The sequence below is a fragment of the Microcebus murinus genome, chromosome 18, assembly GCF_040939455.1.
Source record: "Microcebus murinus isolate Inina chromosome 18, M.murinus_Inina_mat1.0, whole genome shotgun sequence".
In the NCBI taxonomy this organism is placed as follows: Eukaryota; Metazoa; Chordata; class Mammalia; order Primates; family Cheirogaleidae; genus Microcebus; species Microcebus murinus.
In genome coordinates, this window is record NC_134121.1 from 4,381,506 (window position 1) to 4,400,571 (window position 19,066).

The window sequence follows — 19,066 nt, forward strand, 5'->3', positions numbered from 1 at the left end:
CGCCATGCCTGGCCAATTGTCTTGCATTTTGTTTTGTTTAGTTTTAAGATGAGAAGTCTTGGGAGATTTCTTTTAAAATGCAGGAGAAAGAGGTGGGGTATTGGTGGGGTCGGGGCCAAGTCAGCGGGGGCATGGGCTCCAACACTCTAGACCCGCAGGGGCACTGTGTCTCTCCTCTGGGGAAGGTGCAGGGGGGAAGCAGGTGCCGGTGGGGTGGGGCGCATGGGGAGTCTTTGTGAACCCGAGGCTCTGACTGTGCTCAGGGCAGGGCTGGGACTGCCCCTGTGAGGACAGGAGTTGGGGGGGAGGCCGCGTGCGGCAGGGGCCGAGTGGGCCTGCGGGGGCTGCGGCGAGGAAGGAGGGCCGGGGCAGCGGGGCAGAGCTGGGGCGGGGCTCGCGCTGCAGGGAGCGCCCGGCGGCCCGGGCGCGCGCGGGGTGGGGCGCGGCGGGACCCAGGAGGAGAGGGCGCTGCGCCCCATCCGCGGCCGGCCGGCGGTCTGGGCGCGCCCCACTTCTCTGGCCTTTCCCAGCCGCGCTCCCGCTCTGCCGCAAGGCGGGACGGCCGCGCCCACTGCGGTCCCGCCGGCCGCTGTCCCCCTACGCGCGGCCGCCCGCCCTGCGGGGGCACCTTGTGGAGATCCGCGGCCAGCGCGCCCGCGATGTCCTGCCGGCGCTCCTGGATCATGCGCCGCAGCGCCTCCAGCTGCTGCACCCGGAACTGCAGCGGGCGGGTCCTGCCCGAGGCGAAGGCCGCCCGGGCCCGCTGCACGGCCTCGCTGATCTTGCTCATGGTGCCTAGGGACAGAAAGCGCCTTGCGGCAGGGGGCACAGGACCCGCGCCCCCAGCCGGAGCTGCGCCCTGCCTCCAGCCCAGTCGCGGGCACCCGGGCACTCGCTGCCGGCCACTGCTCCCCACTGCCTGGTGTCCTGGGAAGGGAGGACCCCCAGAGCCAGGCTGGACCCCGGGACGGCAGCCTCCCGGCTTCTTGCCTTCTCATGAGCCCCCCGACTCAGCCATCTATCTGGGCCCTTCCGGCCGTCTCGATAGGCCCCGAGCGGGTGACGCTCCTGGCAGTGAGGCCATCCCCAGCTGCTGGTGGCTCCCTGGCAGTGTGCTTGGGGCAGGGCCCTTCCTGGCCCCCCTCCAGTCCCGCTCTGCTGCCTCTTCCTGCTTGCAAAGCTGGTGACAGCCCCAGCCGAGCACTCCCAGAGCCCTGCACACCCGGCCGGCCGCTCTCCAGATTACGGGGAGGAACATGGGTCTGGCGCCACACCCACGCTGGTGAAAGGAAGCCCGGCACAGCCTTCTGGCTCCACCATCCTTCTCCAAAGCACCGGGCACTTGGCACAGCGTTCCAGGTGCGAGCGTGGAGGCGAGTCCTGCCACCAGTGCAAGAAGCCGCACTGGCGAATCGGGGCAGCCCTGCTGGGCGCAACTTGGCGATGTCTAGCAAAAGCGTTTCCGGCATATTTGTGTGTGACACAGAAGGACCACGCTCAGGAGTTCGTAGTGACCGCAGGGTTCCTTAGCCTCCATGAGCAGAAGTCACGACAGCGGGTATGTAACAGGGAAACGCTGGGAGCGCCCTCAAGGCCCGTCAGGAGGAGGCAGCGGGAGTGCACGCGTGCTGCGCGCCTGCCACGGGTTGCTGCAGCGTCCCGTGCCGAGCCGGAGCGAGCTACTGGGCGTGTTTCTCACGGCCCTGTCTGCACCAGCTGTGTCCCAGGTGCCGGGATTTAGGCGCGCTCACGCGCGCGTGCGCGCACACGTGTGTGTGTGTGTGTGTGTGTGTGTGCGTGTGTGCGTGTGCGTGGGTGTGTACGTGCATGTGCTCACGCATGCAGGAAAGGACCAGAAGGGTAGCCCGCACCGTGATGGGAACATTGGTGCGGTGGAGTTACTGGTGATCTTTGCTTTCATCTGCTGTGGCGTTGTATTTCTTGCAATGAACTTGTATTTTTTAAAGGTTTGTTACATTTTTGAATAGGCAATACATGCTCATGGTACAGAATTATAAAAGATACAAATGGGAACAAAGAGAAAAAAAAGTAAGTCTCCCTTCCCTTCTCTACAGGGAAGCCGCCAGGACCAACTAGTTCCCTGCCCCCTGGCAGAGGTGCTGGACCACTTGCAGGCATGGCATAACTTTTGACATCAGGGAAAACATAAGGATATTTCCATTTTGCAAAAGCAAAACAAAAACACCCTATACATATAACACATGATTATGTCATAGATAGATAGATACAGCTAAGGATGTTGATCCTGCTCGAATTCCAGCAAATGGCTCTGAGCCTTGGCGGGCCGCGGGCCCCTCCCTAGGATGACGGGAGGCTGGGGGTCCCTCAGTGGAACTCCCTGGCCCTGAGGACCAGGCCCCTCCCCTGACCATGACCTGAGCCATACAGCCCCGCAGGAAGGCCCCTCCTATGGCCAAACCGGGACAACAGCCAGGGTTAGCCACCCCCCACCAGCCACCCAGGCGGGCGGCCCAGGTGGGAGGAGAGCGGTGTGGGTGAGCGGGGCCGGGCTGGCCCCCAGCGTCCCGCGCAGAGCCGTGGGCTCCGCGAAGGACGGCCGGCCCGGGCCTCTCCCGAGAAACAGGGCTAACACGGCACCTTGCCGCGGAGCCGTCACGCAGACTCAGGGACACAGGAAGCCTCTCCCGTGCCGCCCGGCCCTGCGGCCCTGTGCCCGCTCCTGTCGCCCCTCCCGTCCTCCCAGAGGCTCCAGCAGCGCCCGTGACGAAGGGACAGTTAGGGGTGCGCTTTACAGATGAGGAAAGCGAGACTGAAAACGTTAAACGGCCCGTTTTTGGTCTCACGGTCGGCGAGTGGCAAGTCAGGGGCCACATCGGGCCGCCTCTGCTGCCCCCGGGTGCGTGAAGGAGGCGGCCGGCACAGCCAGGCCCCTCGCGCGCCCGACGGCCACTGTGGCCCCTGCTCCACGGGCCTGGGGGCCTCCTGGAGAGACCCGGCCCCGGAGGAGGCGGAGGACTCTCGCCCCGGGGGCCTTCGCCCGAGGGCACGCTCCACCCGGCTCTGCCTTCCCAGGGAGGAGGCGCGAGCGCGCGCGCGCCGGGGAGGGAGAGGATTACCTTTGGCGCAGCCTCTCCCAGCGGCCCGGCCCGAGCTCCCGGAATGAGCACGAGCCAAGGGGGGCCGTATTTAAGGACCCTCCTCCCCGCTGAGTCAGCCCTTGGAGTCCCTGCCCAGGAAGTTTGCGTGACAAGAACACAGTGTGCGAGTGTGGGGTGTGGCGTGGTCCGGGCCCTGCTCCCTGCAGCCCTGGCGGTGGGGATTAGGGCCCGGCCCTCTGCTTTTGCTCCTCTCCAAGCCGAGCCCAGGAATGCGCGGGAAGCTTGGGCGGGGCTCAGGGCAAGCTTCAAAAGCAGCTGGGTGTTTGCCTGTTTGCCGGGGCTCCAGCCTGGCGCGCTCTCCCGGCTCCCCGGCGACGTGAGGTCAGCAGCAGGTGAGCCCCAGCCACAGAGAGTGTGCACGCCCCTCCCAGGACACCCACGCCGGCCACCGCTGTGACAGCCACCGCTGTGACAGCCACCACTGCGCCGGCTCCTTCATGCCCTCCTCAGCCCCCCACCCCCGTGCACAGGTGCAAGGGCCTCCCTGAGGCTGAGCCCCCAACCCTGGGGAGCCCCAGGCTGGGGGCTTTCTACCAGGTCCCCTCGGACGTGGGGGGTCTGCCCTCCTGTGCAGTAGCAGAGTGGGGGCCCGGCCCAGCGAGACCTGCAGGAAGCTCCCTCTGCGCGGGGCACGCTCGGGAAGGAGGAATCCAGAAGGCCCCTTCCTCTGCCACCGACAGACGAGCGCCGGGCTCCACTCCGTGCCACGCCATGGGGAGGAGGCGGATGTGGTCACTCCTCACACCTCTAGTGCCACCAGGGACTCAGCCCCTTCCTGCTGGACACTTCCTGCCCCTCACCTGCCGACGGGCTGGGCTACCCACATCAGGTGTCCTCGCCTCCCATTTCACACAAGGTCCCCTACAAGATCTGCTCCTGCCCTCCCACCCCTCTCACCTGGAATGCCCTTCCCCATCTAGCCACCCACATGGCTCTGCTCGGACGTCACGTGTCAAATGGCACCAACCCCTCATCACTCTGTCCTCTTCCTCCACTGTTTCTCCTCCAGAGCATTTGCACATATCCCCGCCGCATGCCACCTGTCTACTTATGTTGTTTCCTACCTGTCCCTTTGCCTGTGCCAGCTAGAATTTGATTTATTCACTGCTGTAACCTCCAACACCTGGAATAGTGGCGGGCACATAGTTGATGCTCAATAAATATTTATTGAATGATGGAATAAACAGAAAATTTCAAAATAACATGAAAACCGTAGTGCCCAGAGTATGCAGAGGATGTCAGAGGGGCCCAGAGGGGAGTCCCGTGGGAGGGAGCGCTGTCTGAGCTGAGCGAGAGGTATCCGGGCAAGGCGCAGCAGAAGCAGAGGCAGAGGGGCAGGAACAGAGCCGTGTGTCTGCTGCAGCTTGTCGCCCACGGCCGTGACCTGTACACTGTTGCCAGCAGGAGGCCTGTGGGCAGGGCGGGCTGAGGGGTGGGGGCATCGGACAGACACGCGTCTGACGCGTGCACTTTGGAGAATCCCCACGGACAGGGCGCGGGGTCAAAGAGGTCTAGACTGAAAGCTGCAGCTTCTAGCAATGCAGGCAGGAAATCATGAGACCCCAAGCAAGACTGACAGAAAGGGGAACGTTCCAGAAACAGTGTAAGGGAACATCAGGGGCACCTAGTGCCTGGGGTGCCTAGACTGGGGGTGGGCTCAAAGTGGGGCGCCCCCTGACACGGGAAGACCGGGGTGGACCAGGCCCGTGCTGCCACTCTGTCCCCCGTGTCTGCTGGCAGCACCGGGCTCTCTTGCAGGTGACCCCCTTCCCCTCTTCTTGAAGGCGCAGGGAGGCGGCCGACTAGGCACCCTGCTCCAGGCTGGCCAGGGGTGGGGGTGGCCCCCCGCAGCCTCCCTGACTCTCCCGAACGTGGACCTGGCAGGTGGGGGCAGCGGGCGAGGCCGGGGCCTGCGAGCTGACTGGTGGGGGCGGCGGCTCCAGACGGCCCCGCCCCTCCGCGAGCAGCAGCGAGCGCGCGCGGCAGCGGGGGCCGGGGCCAGGACGGGCCGGCCTGCTGAGCGCTGTGCCAGGGCCAGTGGCCGGGCCGGCGATCGCAGCAGGAGCCGCGGGGCCGCCAGAGCCAGGGGCCTGCACGCGGTCGAAACCCATGGAGAACAAAGTCCTGCTGGCCGGTTCGGTTTGGGGTCAAAGTTTCAGTTCTGGCTCCAGCTGGGGTTGGGGCAGAAACCCTTGCAGATCTGCGCTTGTCAGACTCTCTTCTCTGCAAGCCCTGACGCTGTGCCCCAGGCCTCCCCCGAGCCTGGGCTGCCCTCTCTCTCCTGGGCCACTGTCATCACACCTGCCTGCTCTCCCTGAGTGCAGGCTCAACTCCCCACCAGACCGTCGCCCCCGTGGCTGCCCGTGAGACCGTGGGCGACGAAGCCCCGAGCATGTCTCCCCCGCAATCGACACCCTCCGGTGGCTTCCTACTGCTCTTGGGAGAAACCTCCCGGGGCCTTGATCTCGGCGTGGCCTGGCTCCTGGCTGCCTGGCCAGCCTCACTTGGTACCACTTCCCACCATTTCCACTGCATTCCAGTCCTCCAGCGCTCCTTGAATGAGCCAGGTGCCTTCCTACCCCGGGGCCTTTGCACACGACGTTCTCTCCCTGGGACACTCTCTCTTCTACTCTGCGTTCAGCTAATTCTTGCTCATGTTCAGATCCCAGCTTCCCTGACCCCTCCCTCCCTTGACATACCCGGAAGCCGGCACAACTTGCAATCATATCTTTGTTTTCCTTTCCTCCTTACCCCCACCCCCTGCCCCACCCACTGCAACAGCCACAGAGGGGGTGATCTCGGCTCCGGTCCAGTACCACATCCCAGCCCTTAGCACGGTGCCTGGCACGAGGGGGGCCTCTGAAGATACGGAAACAGCCCAACGTGCCACGCGCGGGGCAGGGTGGGGTCTAAGCAAAGACCAAGGGAAAGGATCAGCCATGTAGCAGGGCAATTATCCACAAATTCACCTACAACTAGCAAAAACGTGTTAATTGAATGAGTGGAAAGTAAGTTTGCTTAAATTTCAAGGAATGTTTAGGGAAGAAATATCTGATGGGAGAGGGAATCTTTAGAAGGGAAAAAATCAGGCAGCGGTCTCGGGCCACTCTCTCCCTGCCTGCTCAGAGACAGGGGCGGGAGCGCCTGCTGCTCGGGGCCGGGCCCTGCTCCTGCTCCGCGATGGCCACTCGGGGCGGCTCGGGCCAGCAGCAGGAGGGGACCCACTGTCAGAAGGGGCCTGGGTGCACCCGAGTAGCAGAGGCAAACTTTGATGCAAGTTAGAACAGCCTCTTGGAATTAGGATGAGCAAAGTCTGTGACGAGATCCTGATCCCGAAACTTGAAACCGTAAGCTAAACAGGAAAAGCCGCGCAGGCTCCCCTGGCGAGGAGCCGGAGGCCGCCTGTGAGCACGCGACGGGGGTGTTCGGGAGCACCCGGCCCCGCCGGGACGGAGCTCTCTCCAAGCGCAGGCCTGGCATGGCAGGCCGCCCTCGCGAGTCGAGGTGCGACTATCACTCGTTTGGAGACAGACCAATCGACCAGAAAGGGCCGCCAGCCTGGAGAGCCGCCTCCGAGGCCAGCGTGTGCAGAGCCCGTCACAGAGCTACGGGTAGGCGGCTGGCCACCTTGACAAGGCGCCCCTCTGTAGGGGACTGACATATATTTTCCTAGTTTAAGAATTAAAGTTAGTGAGTAATGTACGTGTTCTGCCCAGAGCGTTTGAAAGTAATCTGTTCCGGACAAGGTCCTTGTGATAAATAAGGATGTTGCCTAGAGGCATAACAAAGGACCCGAGTTGTAAGTAATCAAGAGCTACCCCGCCCCACGGCATTGGGGGTCTGGAGGCCACACGATAAACACATTGTTCCTGTGATTGCTGTGTACACCCCGTAAGATGGCTGGTTAGTCAATGACGGGTAAGACCCCTCAAGGGAGGGGCGACCTAAGCCAGGCACAGCCGCCGGGGTTCAGCCGAAGATCTTAGGGGGTCACCCTAAGAGAAGCTGGGGATGAGAAATGCCCCCTGTGGCTCACCTTGCCCATCCTTGCTCATCTTGGTCCTTTATCTATGCCTAGTGCCTAGAGCAACCACCTTGAATTCAGGGGATATCTGTTTCCCTAAGGCTACGCTTTCCGGAATTTATGGCTATCGCTATCGCTACCACGCCTGGGTGCTTACCTACAAGGAACTAACTTTAATCTTTTAGAGTATAAAAATAAAACTGACCCATTGTATTATTACTCAAGTCAACCATTTGTCTGTGTGTCCGCGCTTTTCTTTGTGTTCCGCGTTTGTGTTTTATGTTCTGTGTTCATCCTCCATCCTGCAAACGGGCCACGACACCCCTTTGCCATGGGTGCGGCCTCGCTCCTTCCTGCGCCCACCATGGGACTCGGGTGTCCTGGCTGCCCGCCACGTGCAGATGGGGAGAGGGTGCTTTGGGACCACTGGCTTAGCAGCCATTTTCGCCGTAGCAAAACAGACGGTCGCAGGTGCTGGCCACGATGTGGAGAAGGTGGCAGCCGCCCACAGGGCCGGTAGGGACGTGAAATGGTACAAGCCTTTGGAAAACAGTCTGGCAGTTCCTCAAAGAGTTCTGTGTAGCGTTCTCACGCGACCCAACAATTCCATTACTAAATATATGCCCAAGAGAAACGAAAATATATGACCACAAGAAGCTCATGCACAGATATCTGTGGCAGCATTATCCATAATAGGCAACAGTGGAAACAACCGGTGTCCGCCGGGGCTGGATGAGCAACACGTGGCATACCCATGCCATGGACTATCGTTCAGCCATGAGGGATGAAGCGTTGATGCGTGCTCCAGCACGCGTGAGCCCTGACAACGTTATGCTAAGGGGGAGAAACCAGACACACAAATCCACAAGTTGTATGATTCCATTTATATGAAATGTCCAGAAACGGTGAATCCATAGAGACAGAAAATAAAATGGTAGTTTCCAGGCCCTAGGGAGACATAGGAGACCGGGGATGGGACGGGGTTTGTTTTAGGGAAGATGAGAAGGTTTGAAAATAGATTGTGGCAGTGGTTGCACAAAAAAACTAAAAAAAAAAACGAACCCCAAAACCTTTGAATTGCACACTTTAAATAGGTAAACTGTACACTGTGTGACTTATAGCTCCATAAAGCTATTTAAAATTTCACTTTTATTCAGTGTCTTCACTCTAAGAAGATAGAAAATGAATTCTAAATTATTTTGGAGCCTCCCGCACAGAAGAATTCCAAATGACGGCCGCCGCCCGGCCCTCGGGAAGTGCTCCCCAGCGGGACCCGGCTCCTCAAGTGTGGGCAGCACTTAGCCACGCCCTTCCGGAGAGGACAGTGTGGACGGGGGTGGGGGGTGACCGTCTGGTGCAGAGACCTGGCAAACATGGCCTCACCCAGGCGACCAGGTCCACGTCGACAGTGACGAGTCGTGCTGCCCACAGGTGGCTGTGACACAGTGTGCTGAAGACCGCACTTTGCCTCTGTGGTCTTCCTCCCGAGACCCTAACCCAGTTCGACCCTGAGAAAATCCCCTGGCACCGTGACCGCACGTTCTAGAGAACTCCCGAGCGAGCGGGACTGCGGCACGGCGGGAGGAAGGCCTGGGCCACGGGGCGCCTACGGGGACGGGCAGCTGCACGGGGCGCGGGGGCCCCGGTGCGGTGCTGGACGCGCCTCGTGAGCCCCTGCACGGTCTGGGCAGCCGTTCTGTGAAATGAAGAGTCTGTTGTAAACACTCGTTTGGAGGGAGGGAGACAGCGGGCCACTGCGGGCGAGGGGTCTACCCGGGCGAAGGCCCGCCGCACGCGCGCTGTAGAGACGCGTCCAAATACCAGGCGTACCCCGAAAATACGCACATCTGTTCCACAGCGATTGCAAAGAAGGAGCTGCGCCCCGGTCTCCAGCCGCGCCTCGGGGTCCCCACGAGGCAGGGGCGCCCAGGAGCCGCGCGGAGTGAGGTTCCCTCCAAAGTGATTCGCCCACAGGGGCAGCTTCGCAGCGCCGCGAACCCCGTCCCGGACGCAGCCCCGTCCGTGCGTGTCGGGCGGGCCCTCGCGCGGGCGGCCCTGGCCCGCAGGGGCCTGCGTCCCCCGGCCGCCTTGCCTCTCTCCCGGCCGCGGGCCCTGCGCTCCGGCGCTGCGCTCGGGCCCTGCGCTCGGGCTGCTGGACCCTCCCCTCCTGCCCGCAGGGCCGCCCGCCAGGGAGCGGGCCGGGCGCGGCTGGCGGGCCTTCCCACGGGCTCCTCCCAGCGGGGCGCGCAGTGGGCTGGCGGCGGGCGAGGGTGCTGCCAGGGCGTGCCGGGGGACGGCGGGGGTCCGACGGAGGCGGTGGGGCGGGCGAGCGTGGCTCCGCCGACGGCAAGGCCCTTCTGAGCTAGGCCGAGGCCGCTCGGACCCTGCAGCCAGGGGCGGCCCGGCCCACGGCCCGCTAGCCCGAGGGGAGTGGAGGACACCGCTTCTCTCGTTTCCAGAGCCGCCGCGAGCGGACCGCGAGCCCCAGCGCCCGCCCACTGCGCCTGCGCCGCCTGGGGACGCGCGGGGGACCGGCCTCCGCGCTCTGTCGCCAGGTGCCAGGCGCGGCGCCTTGGGCCGCGGACCCACTGTCCCCGTCCCGGGAAGCCTCCGCTGCGCCGGGACGCAGGGCAGCCCTGGGGCTGGAGGGCAGGGCCGCGGGCAGGGCCGGGTCGGGGCGCCCGGCTAAGTCAGCCTCCCAGGCGGGCGGCGGCAAAGTGCAAGTCACGGTGAGCTAGGCGCTGGCTGCCGGCGGCGGGAGTGCCCGGCCGCCCGCCGGACAAAGCCTGCCTGAGTCACCGCGCGCCCACGCCCGCCGCGGCCCGCAGCCCGGCCCACTCTGCTGGAGGGCTGCAGCCGGGCGCGCCGGGCACGCCTCGGTGGGCTTGCGAAGCCCCACCCCGGACCGCAACGCACTTCCTGGATGCGCCCTCATCACACGTGAAATGTAACCTTCACTCCAAAAGTGGAGAGAAACTTTAAGTTTCATTTCTTCCCTACTTTGCAATGTAACTTTACAAACATGACAAACGTTTGTTAGCCCAGTCTCTTCCTTTTGTACTTGCTTGCCCCTTCCTCGATGTCAGCGTCTCGTCATGATGTAGGCTTCCCGTGCCTTTCTTAATGCTCAGGTAACACACACAAAATAAAGACGCACACGCCACGTTGGGAGTGGTGGTGGCTTTCAAAGCGGGTCTCAACGCACACGCCGTTCCGCCTGCAGAGTGTGGGGACGGCCCCTCCGGGACAGCCGGCCAGCTGGGGCCTGCGCCCGCGTCGCCAGCGCTGCGCGCACGCACAGCGCGCCGCGCCCTGCTGACGGAGAACCGCTCTGCTCCCAGTTGGTGACCAGTGCTCCATAGATTTCCTTGAATTTGCTGATTTTTTTTCCTATGTGATGGATTCCCAGGGAATTGGCATCATTAATTTTCATAGGCATTGCCGGCGGCTCTCCCCGCGCTGGCCCTGAGAGCCGGTGTGGCTTCTGAGGCCAGCGGTGCGGAGTGCCCCCTGTCCCTTTGTTCTGTGTCCTGCGCCCGGTGAGCTGGCAATTTGCACTTGTGCCCAGGGAGCCTCCCTCCTTGGCACATTTCTTTCTTCAGGTCTTTGTGTTTTCCTTGCCAGTGTTTAGGGGCACTTGGTATGTGAAAGCCACCTGCCTCACCAGTGTGGTCCTCAGCTATATCATTTGTCCACAGACTTCATTTGGATTAGGAGGATCCTCCCTGCCCGGAGATTGTTCCTCTAATTCTCGGACTTTCTTGTAAGATTTTTATTGTTTTATTGCTTACTTAGAATCCATCAAGAATTGATTCCACATGTGAAGTAAGAGGGAGGCCCACATTTGTGTTCTTGCAGATGCATGGCCCACTGTGCTGACACGATTTAGTAACAACTCTTTTCTTTTCAGACAGAGTCTCACTCTGTCACCGGGGCTAGAGTGCCCTGGCGTCAGCCTGGCTCACAGCAACCTCAAACTCCTGGGCTCGAGCGATCCTCCTGCCTCAGCCTCCCGAGTAGCTGGGACTACAGGCATGCACCATGACATCTGGCTAATATTTTTATTTTTAGTACAGATGGGGGTCTCTCTTTTGCTCAGGCTGGTCTTGAACTCCTCAGCTCAAGGGATCCTCCTGCTTCCTCAGCCTCCCATAATGCTAGAGATATAGGCGTGAGCCACCCTACTGGCCTGTCTTAGCATTTCCTATGCATTAACTCATTTAACCTTCACAACTATCCAAGAGGTAGGAACTCTTACTACCCCCACTTTATAGATGAGGACCTGAAGCACAGAGAGGTGAAGTAATTTGCCTGAAGTCACACAGCTAGTGCAGCATATAGCCAGCTTTCCCCAGGGAATCTGAGGCTCATCCCCTCCTGCAGATTCCTTCCCCCTCAGGTTTTCAAACACATCGACAGAGTGTAGGATATATTTTCCTCAGAATTCTTCGACTCTCTCCTGGGTCTGAGTTGCATCTCTGTTCTCATGGCGGTCGGGCAGGCGTCTGCCATCCCCGTCCCCTGCACCAAGGAAAGGGCAAGTCCTGCCGAGCTCAGCTCTCACCTGGGCTTGCAAAGACCAACTCCTGCACTGGGCTGCTTTTTTGCAGCCCTGCAGTCCTGCACTTATCTTTTGGAATAGAATTATGAATGGAAGCCGGGCGCGGTGGCTCACGCCTGTAATCCTAGCACTCTGAGAGGCCGAGGCGGGCGGATCATTTGAGCTGAGGAGTTCGAGACCAGCCTGAACAAGGGGAAGACCCCCGTCTCTACTAAAAAGATAGAAAGAAATTAGTGGGACAACTAAAAAATATATATAGAAAAAATTAGCCGGGCATGGTGGCACACACCTGTAGTCCCAGCTACTCGGGGGGCTGAGGCAGGAGGATCGCTTGAGCCCAGGAGTTTGAGGTTGCTGTGAGCTAGGCTGACGCCATGGTTCTCTAGCCTAGGCGACAGAGTAAGACTCTGTCTCAAAAAAAAGAAAAAAAAAATTATGAATGGAAGTGTGTATTGGTTTTCTAGCTCACTAATTTCTGTTTTTGTCAATTCCTCTTTGTAGTTTTTTTTTTTTGGTACTTATACTATGTAGGTCCCTTTATTTGTCTCCCTATTTTAATACAGAAAGCATTGACATCTCTAATTTTCCTCTCAATAGTGTTTTGCTCTCCTAGAGGCTTGAGAATGCAATGTTCTTAATTTCTAGTTTTTACTTTCCCTCTTGCTATCCTCTTTAATCCAATTGTTTTCTACAAGTGTGTTTCTTAATTTCCAAATAGCTAACATTGTATTGGTCACACATTTATTATTTATTACCAATCTTATCAGATTATGATCAAAACTTGTATCAGATTATGATCAAAACTTGGCCTTTTCCTCTACTTTTCTCTATTCATTAATATTTTCTTTGTGGTCAAATATATTATTAATTTTGGTAGCAATTCCATGGCCACATGGATAAGATGTGTGTTTTCTGTATAGATGTAGGAACCTCCATCTGCTAAGTCAAACGCATTGGTTATGCCTCTGGATCATTCCTTTTTGTTCACTTGCTCTCATTCTGAGAGCTGGGCGCCGAAATCTTCCACTGTGAGTGTGGTCTTATCCACCTCTCCGGACAATGCTTTGTGTATTTTACTCTCATTTTGATTAGTTCATGGAGGCCTGTGACTTGATTTTATTAGTTTTGCTTTTCGTCATCGCTTCACATGTCCTAACCCCACAGTCTGCGAGCCGCTGCGCGTAGCGCCGGCCTGTCCGCGGCGACACGCTCACATGCTGCTTGTGTTTCTTGTGAATTGCATTGAACAGGGCTTGTTTTCATATACCTTCCTGACAATCTGTCTTTTGTGCAATGACTGAAACACTTGATGATGTTCTTTCCATTCCCTATGTGTTTATTATTATTGTTATTTGTCTTCTCTGCTGTCATAATCAGATGCATGTTTTTCTACAAGGGTTTGAGAGCTACAGACCCACACTGTTCCCCACTCTAAGCTGCCCTCCTTCCCCAAGAGAGGCGCTTTAGACTCACCTCCTTCCCCTCTGCCCACCCCAGGGCCCAGCTGTGACATTTAGGATGGCCTCCCTTTCCCCCTGGGAGTTTTGCTGCCCTTGGAGAGCTTTGTGCTTTTTAGTTCCACACTGTCTGGGTGCCAGCCAGGGCGGGAAGACAGCGGTGCTCACAGTCCCTGTGCTGCACAGCTGCGCTCACGGCTGGGACCTGAGGCCGGGCCGAGGACACGGCGTGAGAGGGCAGAGCCAGGGGCAAGGCTGTCCCACCCTAGTCCTCACCAGGTGGCATTTCCCGACTTGGCCTCAGCCCAGACACGAAGTCCTCTCTCCGGGCCTCGCCGAGGGGTCTTGTCCTGTCCTGTGTGGCCCCGCTTGTCCGTGTCAGCGGAGTTTCCGTGGGTGCGGTTTGTCCTCCGCAAGTGACACCTTTTTATTTGTTTTTGAGACAGAGTCGCTCTCTGTCCCCTTGGCTAGAGTGCCGTGGTGTCAGCCTCACTCGCAGCAACTTCAGACTCCTGGGCTCAAGCGATCCTCCTGCCTCAGCCTCCCGAGTAGCTGGTACTACAGGCACGCGCCACCATGCCCGGCTAATTTGTTCTACATATTTTTAGTTGTTTGGCTAATTTCTTTCTACTTTTAGTAGAGACGGGGTCTCGTTCCTGCTCAGGCTGGTCTTGAACTCCTGAGCTCAAACGATCCACCGCCTCAGCCTCCCAGAGTGCTGGGATGACAGGCGTGAGTGACACCTTGATGGCCCAGGTCGGTGGGTCTCCCGGAGCTGGGCAGGGTCAGCGCCGGTCCCACAGTGCTTGCACAGTGGTGTGAGGGAGGGGTCTCAAGGGCCCCCAGTGTCCCCTGGATCTGGGAGCCTGTCAGATGGGCCCTGGGCACAGCGCCCTGCCCTCCGCTCCAAGGAGCAGGTGCTGCAGGGAAGCAGGCCCTCCCCTCTGGAAGAGCCTGGCCTGGGAGAAAGGAATGGAGACAGTTCCCTGACCTCTTGCCCCAGAGGTCACCAAATAGAGAAAGACAATGAGGACCCCAGCCCTGGCTCACTGGCCTCCTCACTGCCAAGTTCAGCGGCCCGTGGGCAGGTGTGCGCTGCAGCTGGATACACGGACGGAGGGCGGGGCGTCCAGTGGGGCTGTCTGGGCGCCTCTCCCTCTGGGTCTCTGGCCTCACAGTGGACCTGGGGCCTGGGGCTTGGTCCAGCTGCCACTCGCCAGCAGGGCAGGTGGCATGAAGCCGCTGTGCCTTCGCGCTGGTTAGGCGCCCTTGAAGAGGTCGCGAGGGCGGCGCACAGACGGACGCAGCCTGGCCGGGCGCGGGAAGGCGCGGCCCGAAGGCCGGCAGGCAGCGCCGCCCAGGACTGGCGCGGGCCCGCTGCGCAGGGCGGGGCCCGTGGTCACCTGCAGCGGGGGCCTGCGGCTCTGCGGCTCTGCAGGCTGCACGCGGTCACCTGCAGCGGGGGCCTGCGGCTCTGCGGCTCTGCAGGCTGCACGTGGTCACCTGCAGCGGGGCCTGCCGCTCTGCGGCTCTGCAGCCGGCCCGTGTCCGGCGCGCAGACCCCGCAGGGCATGCAGGCGCCCAGCCTTCGCCGCGGAGGAAAGCCAGAAATACTCCCCAGTCTGGGATTTGCAGCGCATCTGCACTCTCATGCCGCACATGGGTGGAGCTCCAGAGGTGCTTGTGAAGAAATGAAGTCTATGCGCCACCTCGTACTCCATAAAGGAGAAAGGTGACTGGGCCGATTTCTGATGGATTTTATTTATTATTCAATTTAGAAATACCTTCTCTCAGGGATGCTTTATTCATTTTATATTATGTACACTTCATTTGCTTATTTCTTGATTAAGTCATAATTTTTTTTCCACCTTACAAACCACGTTACTCTGAATTTAAGTTCCCTAGTCCAGAAACCCGGTGGTCAGGTCTTTGGGCTCTGCCTCCTGGCACCTGCCGAGTGTGTCGTAGCAGCCTCAGGCCCTGGTAAAGCCTCTCCTTGAACCTGGGGCCCAGGGCACCCCGGGACAGCAGCCTAACCCCGCCCGGAGGACATAGCCGAGAGGGCCCTCCTCCACTGGGCCACAGCCTGGGTGGCTCCGGAGTCCCTCCTGCAAGGTGGCACAGGACTGTGTGCTGATGTTCGTCTGGACTTCTGGTAGGTGCTCATCTGCTGAGCGTGGAGGAGGGTGGGATTGGACTCTCCTAAATTCTGGCTTTTTGGTTTCCACCCTATCTGTTGAGGAGGGCCCCTGGCCGGAGGTGACTTCCTGCCAGGACATGAGGATGACAGACAGAAGAGGAGTTCCAATGGCAATCGGTGCAAATTGAATTTTTATAAAAATAGCGTAACATGTTTTTCTGATTTGAAAATATTTATCAGAGACAACATGAAAAGCATGGAGCAGAAAAATGTCAAATCACCTGTAATTCTATGGCCCAGAGAGAACGTGTGTTACTGTATCTCCCAGGACCATTTCTGTTCTTGCGTGTGCTCTAACTCACATACACACTGGAATGGGGTGGATGTGTGTATATTATACTATGCTCTGCTTTTTCCATTTACAATATGTCATTAGTCTTTTGATGCAATTACATAGCCTTCCACAATATCTATTCCAAAGGCTACCTAGCACCCATAGTTGTGCCGTAATGTATTAGGCAATTCCTACTTATAATATTCACTGTTATAAGAAAGATTTGTGGTAAGCATACTCATAGAAACATCTTTGTGATCGTCTGTAATGATTTCCTTGAGATTCGCTGTGGCAGTGGATCTGCTTGGTCAATGGCTTTTGATACAGATAGTCGATTGTCCCAACTTTTACCCCTACTAGCAAAATCTCATTAGCATAGAGTATTGTCATTAAACATTTTTTTCAATTAGAAATACATTGTTTTGACATGTATTTCTTTCATTGCTAATGAAGTTAAATATTTTTTCTTGTGTTTATTGTTCTGTGAAGGGTGCTTTGTTTATTTTAGTGGGTATATTTGAGCATGCCAATCTTTTTCTAATAATTATAATTCTTATTAAATATCATCTTAATCCCTTGTCATATATGTCTCAAACACTATGAAGTTTGTCATTTGCCTTTTAATTTGTTGGTATTTTTTTTTTCTTTTTGCGCTCCTCCCCCTGTTGATATTTTTGGCTTAAAATTTTTTGAATATATATGCAAATCTCATCCCTTGTGATATCTGTCTTCGATGAGCTTAAAAAGACTTAACTCATTTCAAGATTATATAAACATTTGCCTATATTTTCTTTGAACCCTTTTAGAGTCTCTATTTTGATATTTAAGACATTAGTCCATCTAACAAAAATTTTCTAATACCATTTATTGAATATTCCCTCCTTTCTCCATTAATTTGTTAAATACTAAATTAATAAACACTGTATCTATCTGGGTCAGCTTCTGGGATTCTAGCCTCACCCGGTGATCTGTGTGTCTCAAGTGGAGCCTAGCGCTTCACTACTTGACTCGCAGCTTAGTCATACCTGCTGCACCCTGGCAGTGCTGGGTGGCAGATGGCATTGCCAGGCGGAATTTGTCTTCTGACAGTGTAGCCTCCATGGAAGCAGGGGGTGGAGTCCTTGGTGAGGGAGCTGGGCAGGGAGTGGGCCAGGGTGAAGGCAGGGTGCCCCTACAGCGGGTGCAGGCCTGTCAGGCTGTACCCAGGCACACCCACCTCTCTGCAAGGCTAGAGCCAGACTCTGCTGGGCCAGCTATGGATCTCATCTGTATCATCGAACACTGGAAAGGGCTGCTCTTTCTCCTCTGAGTCTTCCTTACAAATCACACGTTGGCTCTTCAGAGCCAGGTGATGGGTTTCTCAACCAGGACCACTGGGGTGGGGTCAGGGGGAAACCTCCTATGATGATATCACTGTGGTGTCTCTTTTATCAAATAAGTCAAGGTCCTTCCATAAAATGCTGTTGCAAAATGTAAGTGACAATGATAATAATAATACTATTGACTAGTAACGCTTAATGCTTGGCTAACACTTGGCATGCTCAAATGTACCATATATTGTTTTGTAAGCACTTTGCAATATTACCTTTACAATATATTAATATATGTAAAATATTAAGTATATATTAAGTATACACACACACACTATTATCCCCATTACAGATGAGGAAACTGAGGCTCAGAGAGGTTAAGTGACTTGCCTATGATCACATAGCTCAGAGGAGGCAAAGCCAGGACTTGAACCCAGGCAGTCTAGTTCTAACTCTGTACTCTTAATCACTGTTCTATACTGAAAAGAAGTGGAGAGAAGGATGGGCAGGGAAGGTGCGGCCCTGGGCCAGGCCTCAGTCGAAGCCCACCCTTTTCCCCTTCACAGAGGAAAGACAGGGGAGGGACAGTGCCTCTAACGCATGCACTGCTACGCACCCTCCCCTCGCTGCCCTCCCCAGCCAGGGAGGGGCCTGCCACCCCCGCGGGGCTCGAACCTGCTCAGCACGGCCGCTCACAGCCAGCACGGCTCCGTTCCTGCCGCCCTCTCGTCCAGCGCCACTCCCTCCAGATCCTGTCTCGCTCTGTCGCCGGGGCTGGAGTGCCGTGGCGTCAGCCTCGCTCACAGCAGCCTCAAAGTCCTGGGCTCAAGCGATCCTCCCGCCTTGGCCTCCCAGAGTGCTAAGATTGCAGGCGTGAGCCACCGCGCCCGCCCCTCCAAATTCTTGTCTCCAAAGCTAGAGCCAGGCCCTGGGGTGGCCATGCCCCATGGACTTGGGCTCCGGTGGCTCCTTCTATGAACAGGCCCCTGGGTCACCTTCCGAAGCTGCTGGAGGGCCGGCTTGGCAGCCAGAGGCCTGCCGGGCACCGTGCCCTGAGAGCAGGCGTGTTGGAGCGTGCTCTTCCGGAGCCAGCATGCCTGCTGTCCCCGCAGCAGGGGAGCCATGAAGGGCCTGCCTCTAGGCAGGGCTGGAGCAAGTCCAGAGGGCTGCGCGGGCTTCAGCCCGCCCGAGGGATCCCAGACATACTTTGATGAAGTATCTGTTAATGTTCATTCGCTGTTTTTCTGGTGGTTGTTGTCGATTTGTTTTGGCTTCCTTTTTATACAGGCAGTTTTTCCTTATGGTCTGCTGGCAAAATGTTTATGAAATCAGGTACAGGTCGGTGGCCAGAGGGGCGGCGCCTCCCCAGCACCCCGTGCTATTGCAGTGGGAGGGGCGCCCGGAGTCCCCACTTCTTTCCAGCGTCTGTGAACCGGCCATGCTGGGTCCTGACCTCTGGCATAGGGGCCAGCAAGAGGCTGCGTGTCCCAGCCTCTTCCACCCCCCGAAAGAGGATGGCTGGAGGAGCAGGTGGTGTCCCCATCTATCCCTGTGTGCTGTCTGGGCTTGCTCACCCTCACCCGGTCCCACCCACGCCTCAGCAAGGCCAGCTTCCGTTGCTTCAGAAGGCCATCTGGCCCAGGCCTCAGTGGCGTGGCGGGCAGCCGCGTGGCGGCGTAGCTGCTGGTTTCTGAACCTTGGGTCAGGTGAGTCTGGGGCTGGTGGGCTGGAGGGGCCTGGTCAGGGAGCTGCCCACTTGGCTCCCACCCTGACTGGGCCAGATCAGTCTCCATGCTTGCCCTGCCTGTGCTATCCACAAGTGAGGGGTCATAGGGAACTGGAGGGACCTGCTAGTCCCCTGGGTCCTGAGAGCACGCCACAGCACCTCAGTGTGGGGCCCAACTGGGTGGGAAGAGAACCACTCCTCACCCCTGCCCCAGCCCACCAGGGAGGCTGAGAAGTGGGCACTGGCAGGCGGCCCAAGGACACTGTAGTAACAGCTGCCTGGGTGGAGCCACAGCGGCCAGAGGCACCTGTGGGCCTGCATGAGTCCAATCCTGGACGGGTGCTGGCAGCGCCATGCCTGCCCCACGCTGGCTG

General features: G+C 58.1%; 1 protein-coding gene across 2 annotated transcripts in view; it reads right to left on the minus strand.

The window, feature by feature from the left end:
• Positions 1 to 19,066, minus strand: part of LOC105862011 (aldehyde dehydrogenase, dimeric NADP-preferring) — a 200,407-nt gene that overhangs the window by 5,781 nt on the left and 175,560 nt on the right. The window contains exons 2-3 of one of the 2 annotated variants that reach the window (XM_012747991.3): positions 3,099 to 3,143; positions 629 to 795 (exon numbers count right to left, since the gene is read on the minus strand). In XM_012747991.3, the coding sequence (XP_012603445.2) occupies positions 629 to 795; positions 3,099 to 3,143 (212 nt within the window). The remainder of the gene's footprint in view (positions 1 to 628; positions 796 to 3,098; positions 3,144 to 19,066) is intronic. The other variant, XM_075994038.1, reaches the window with a different exon arrangement.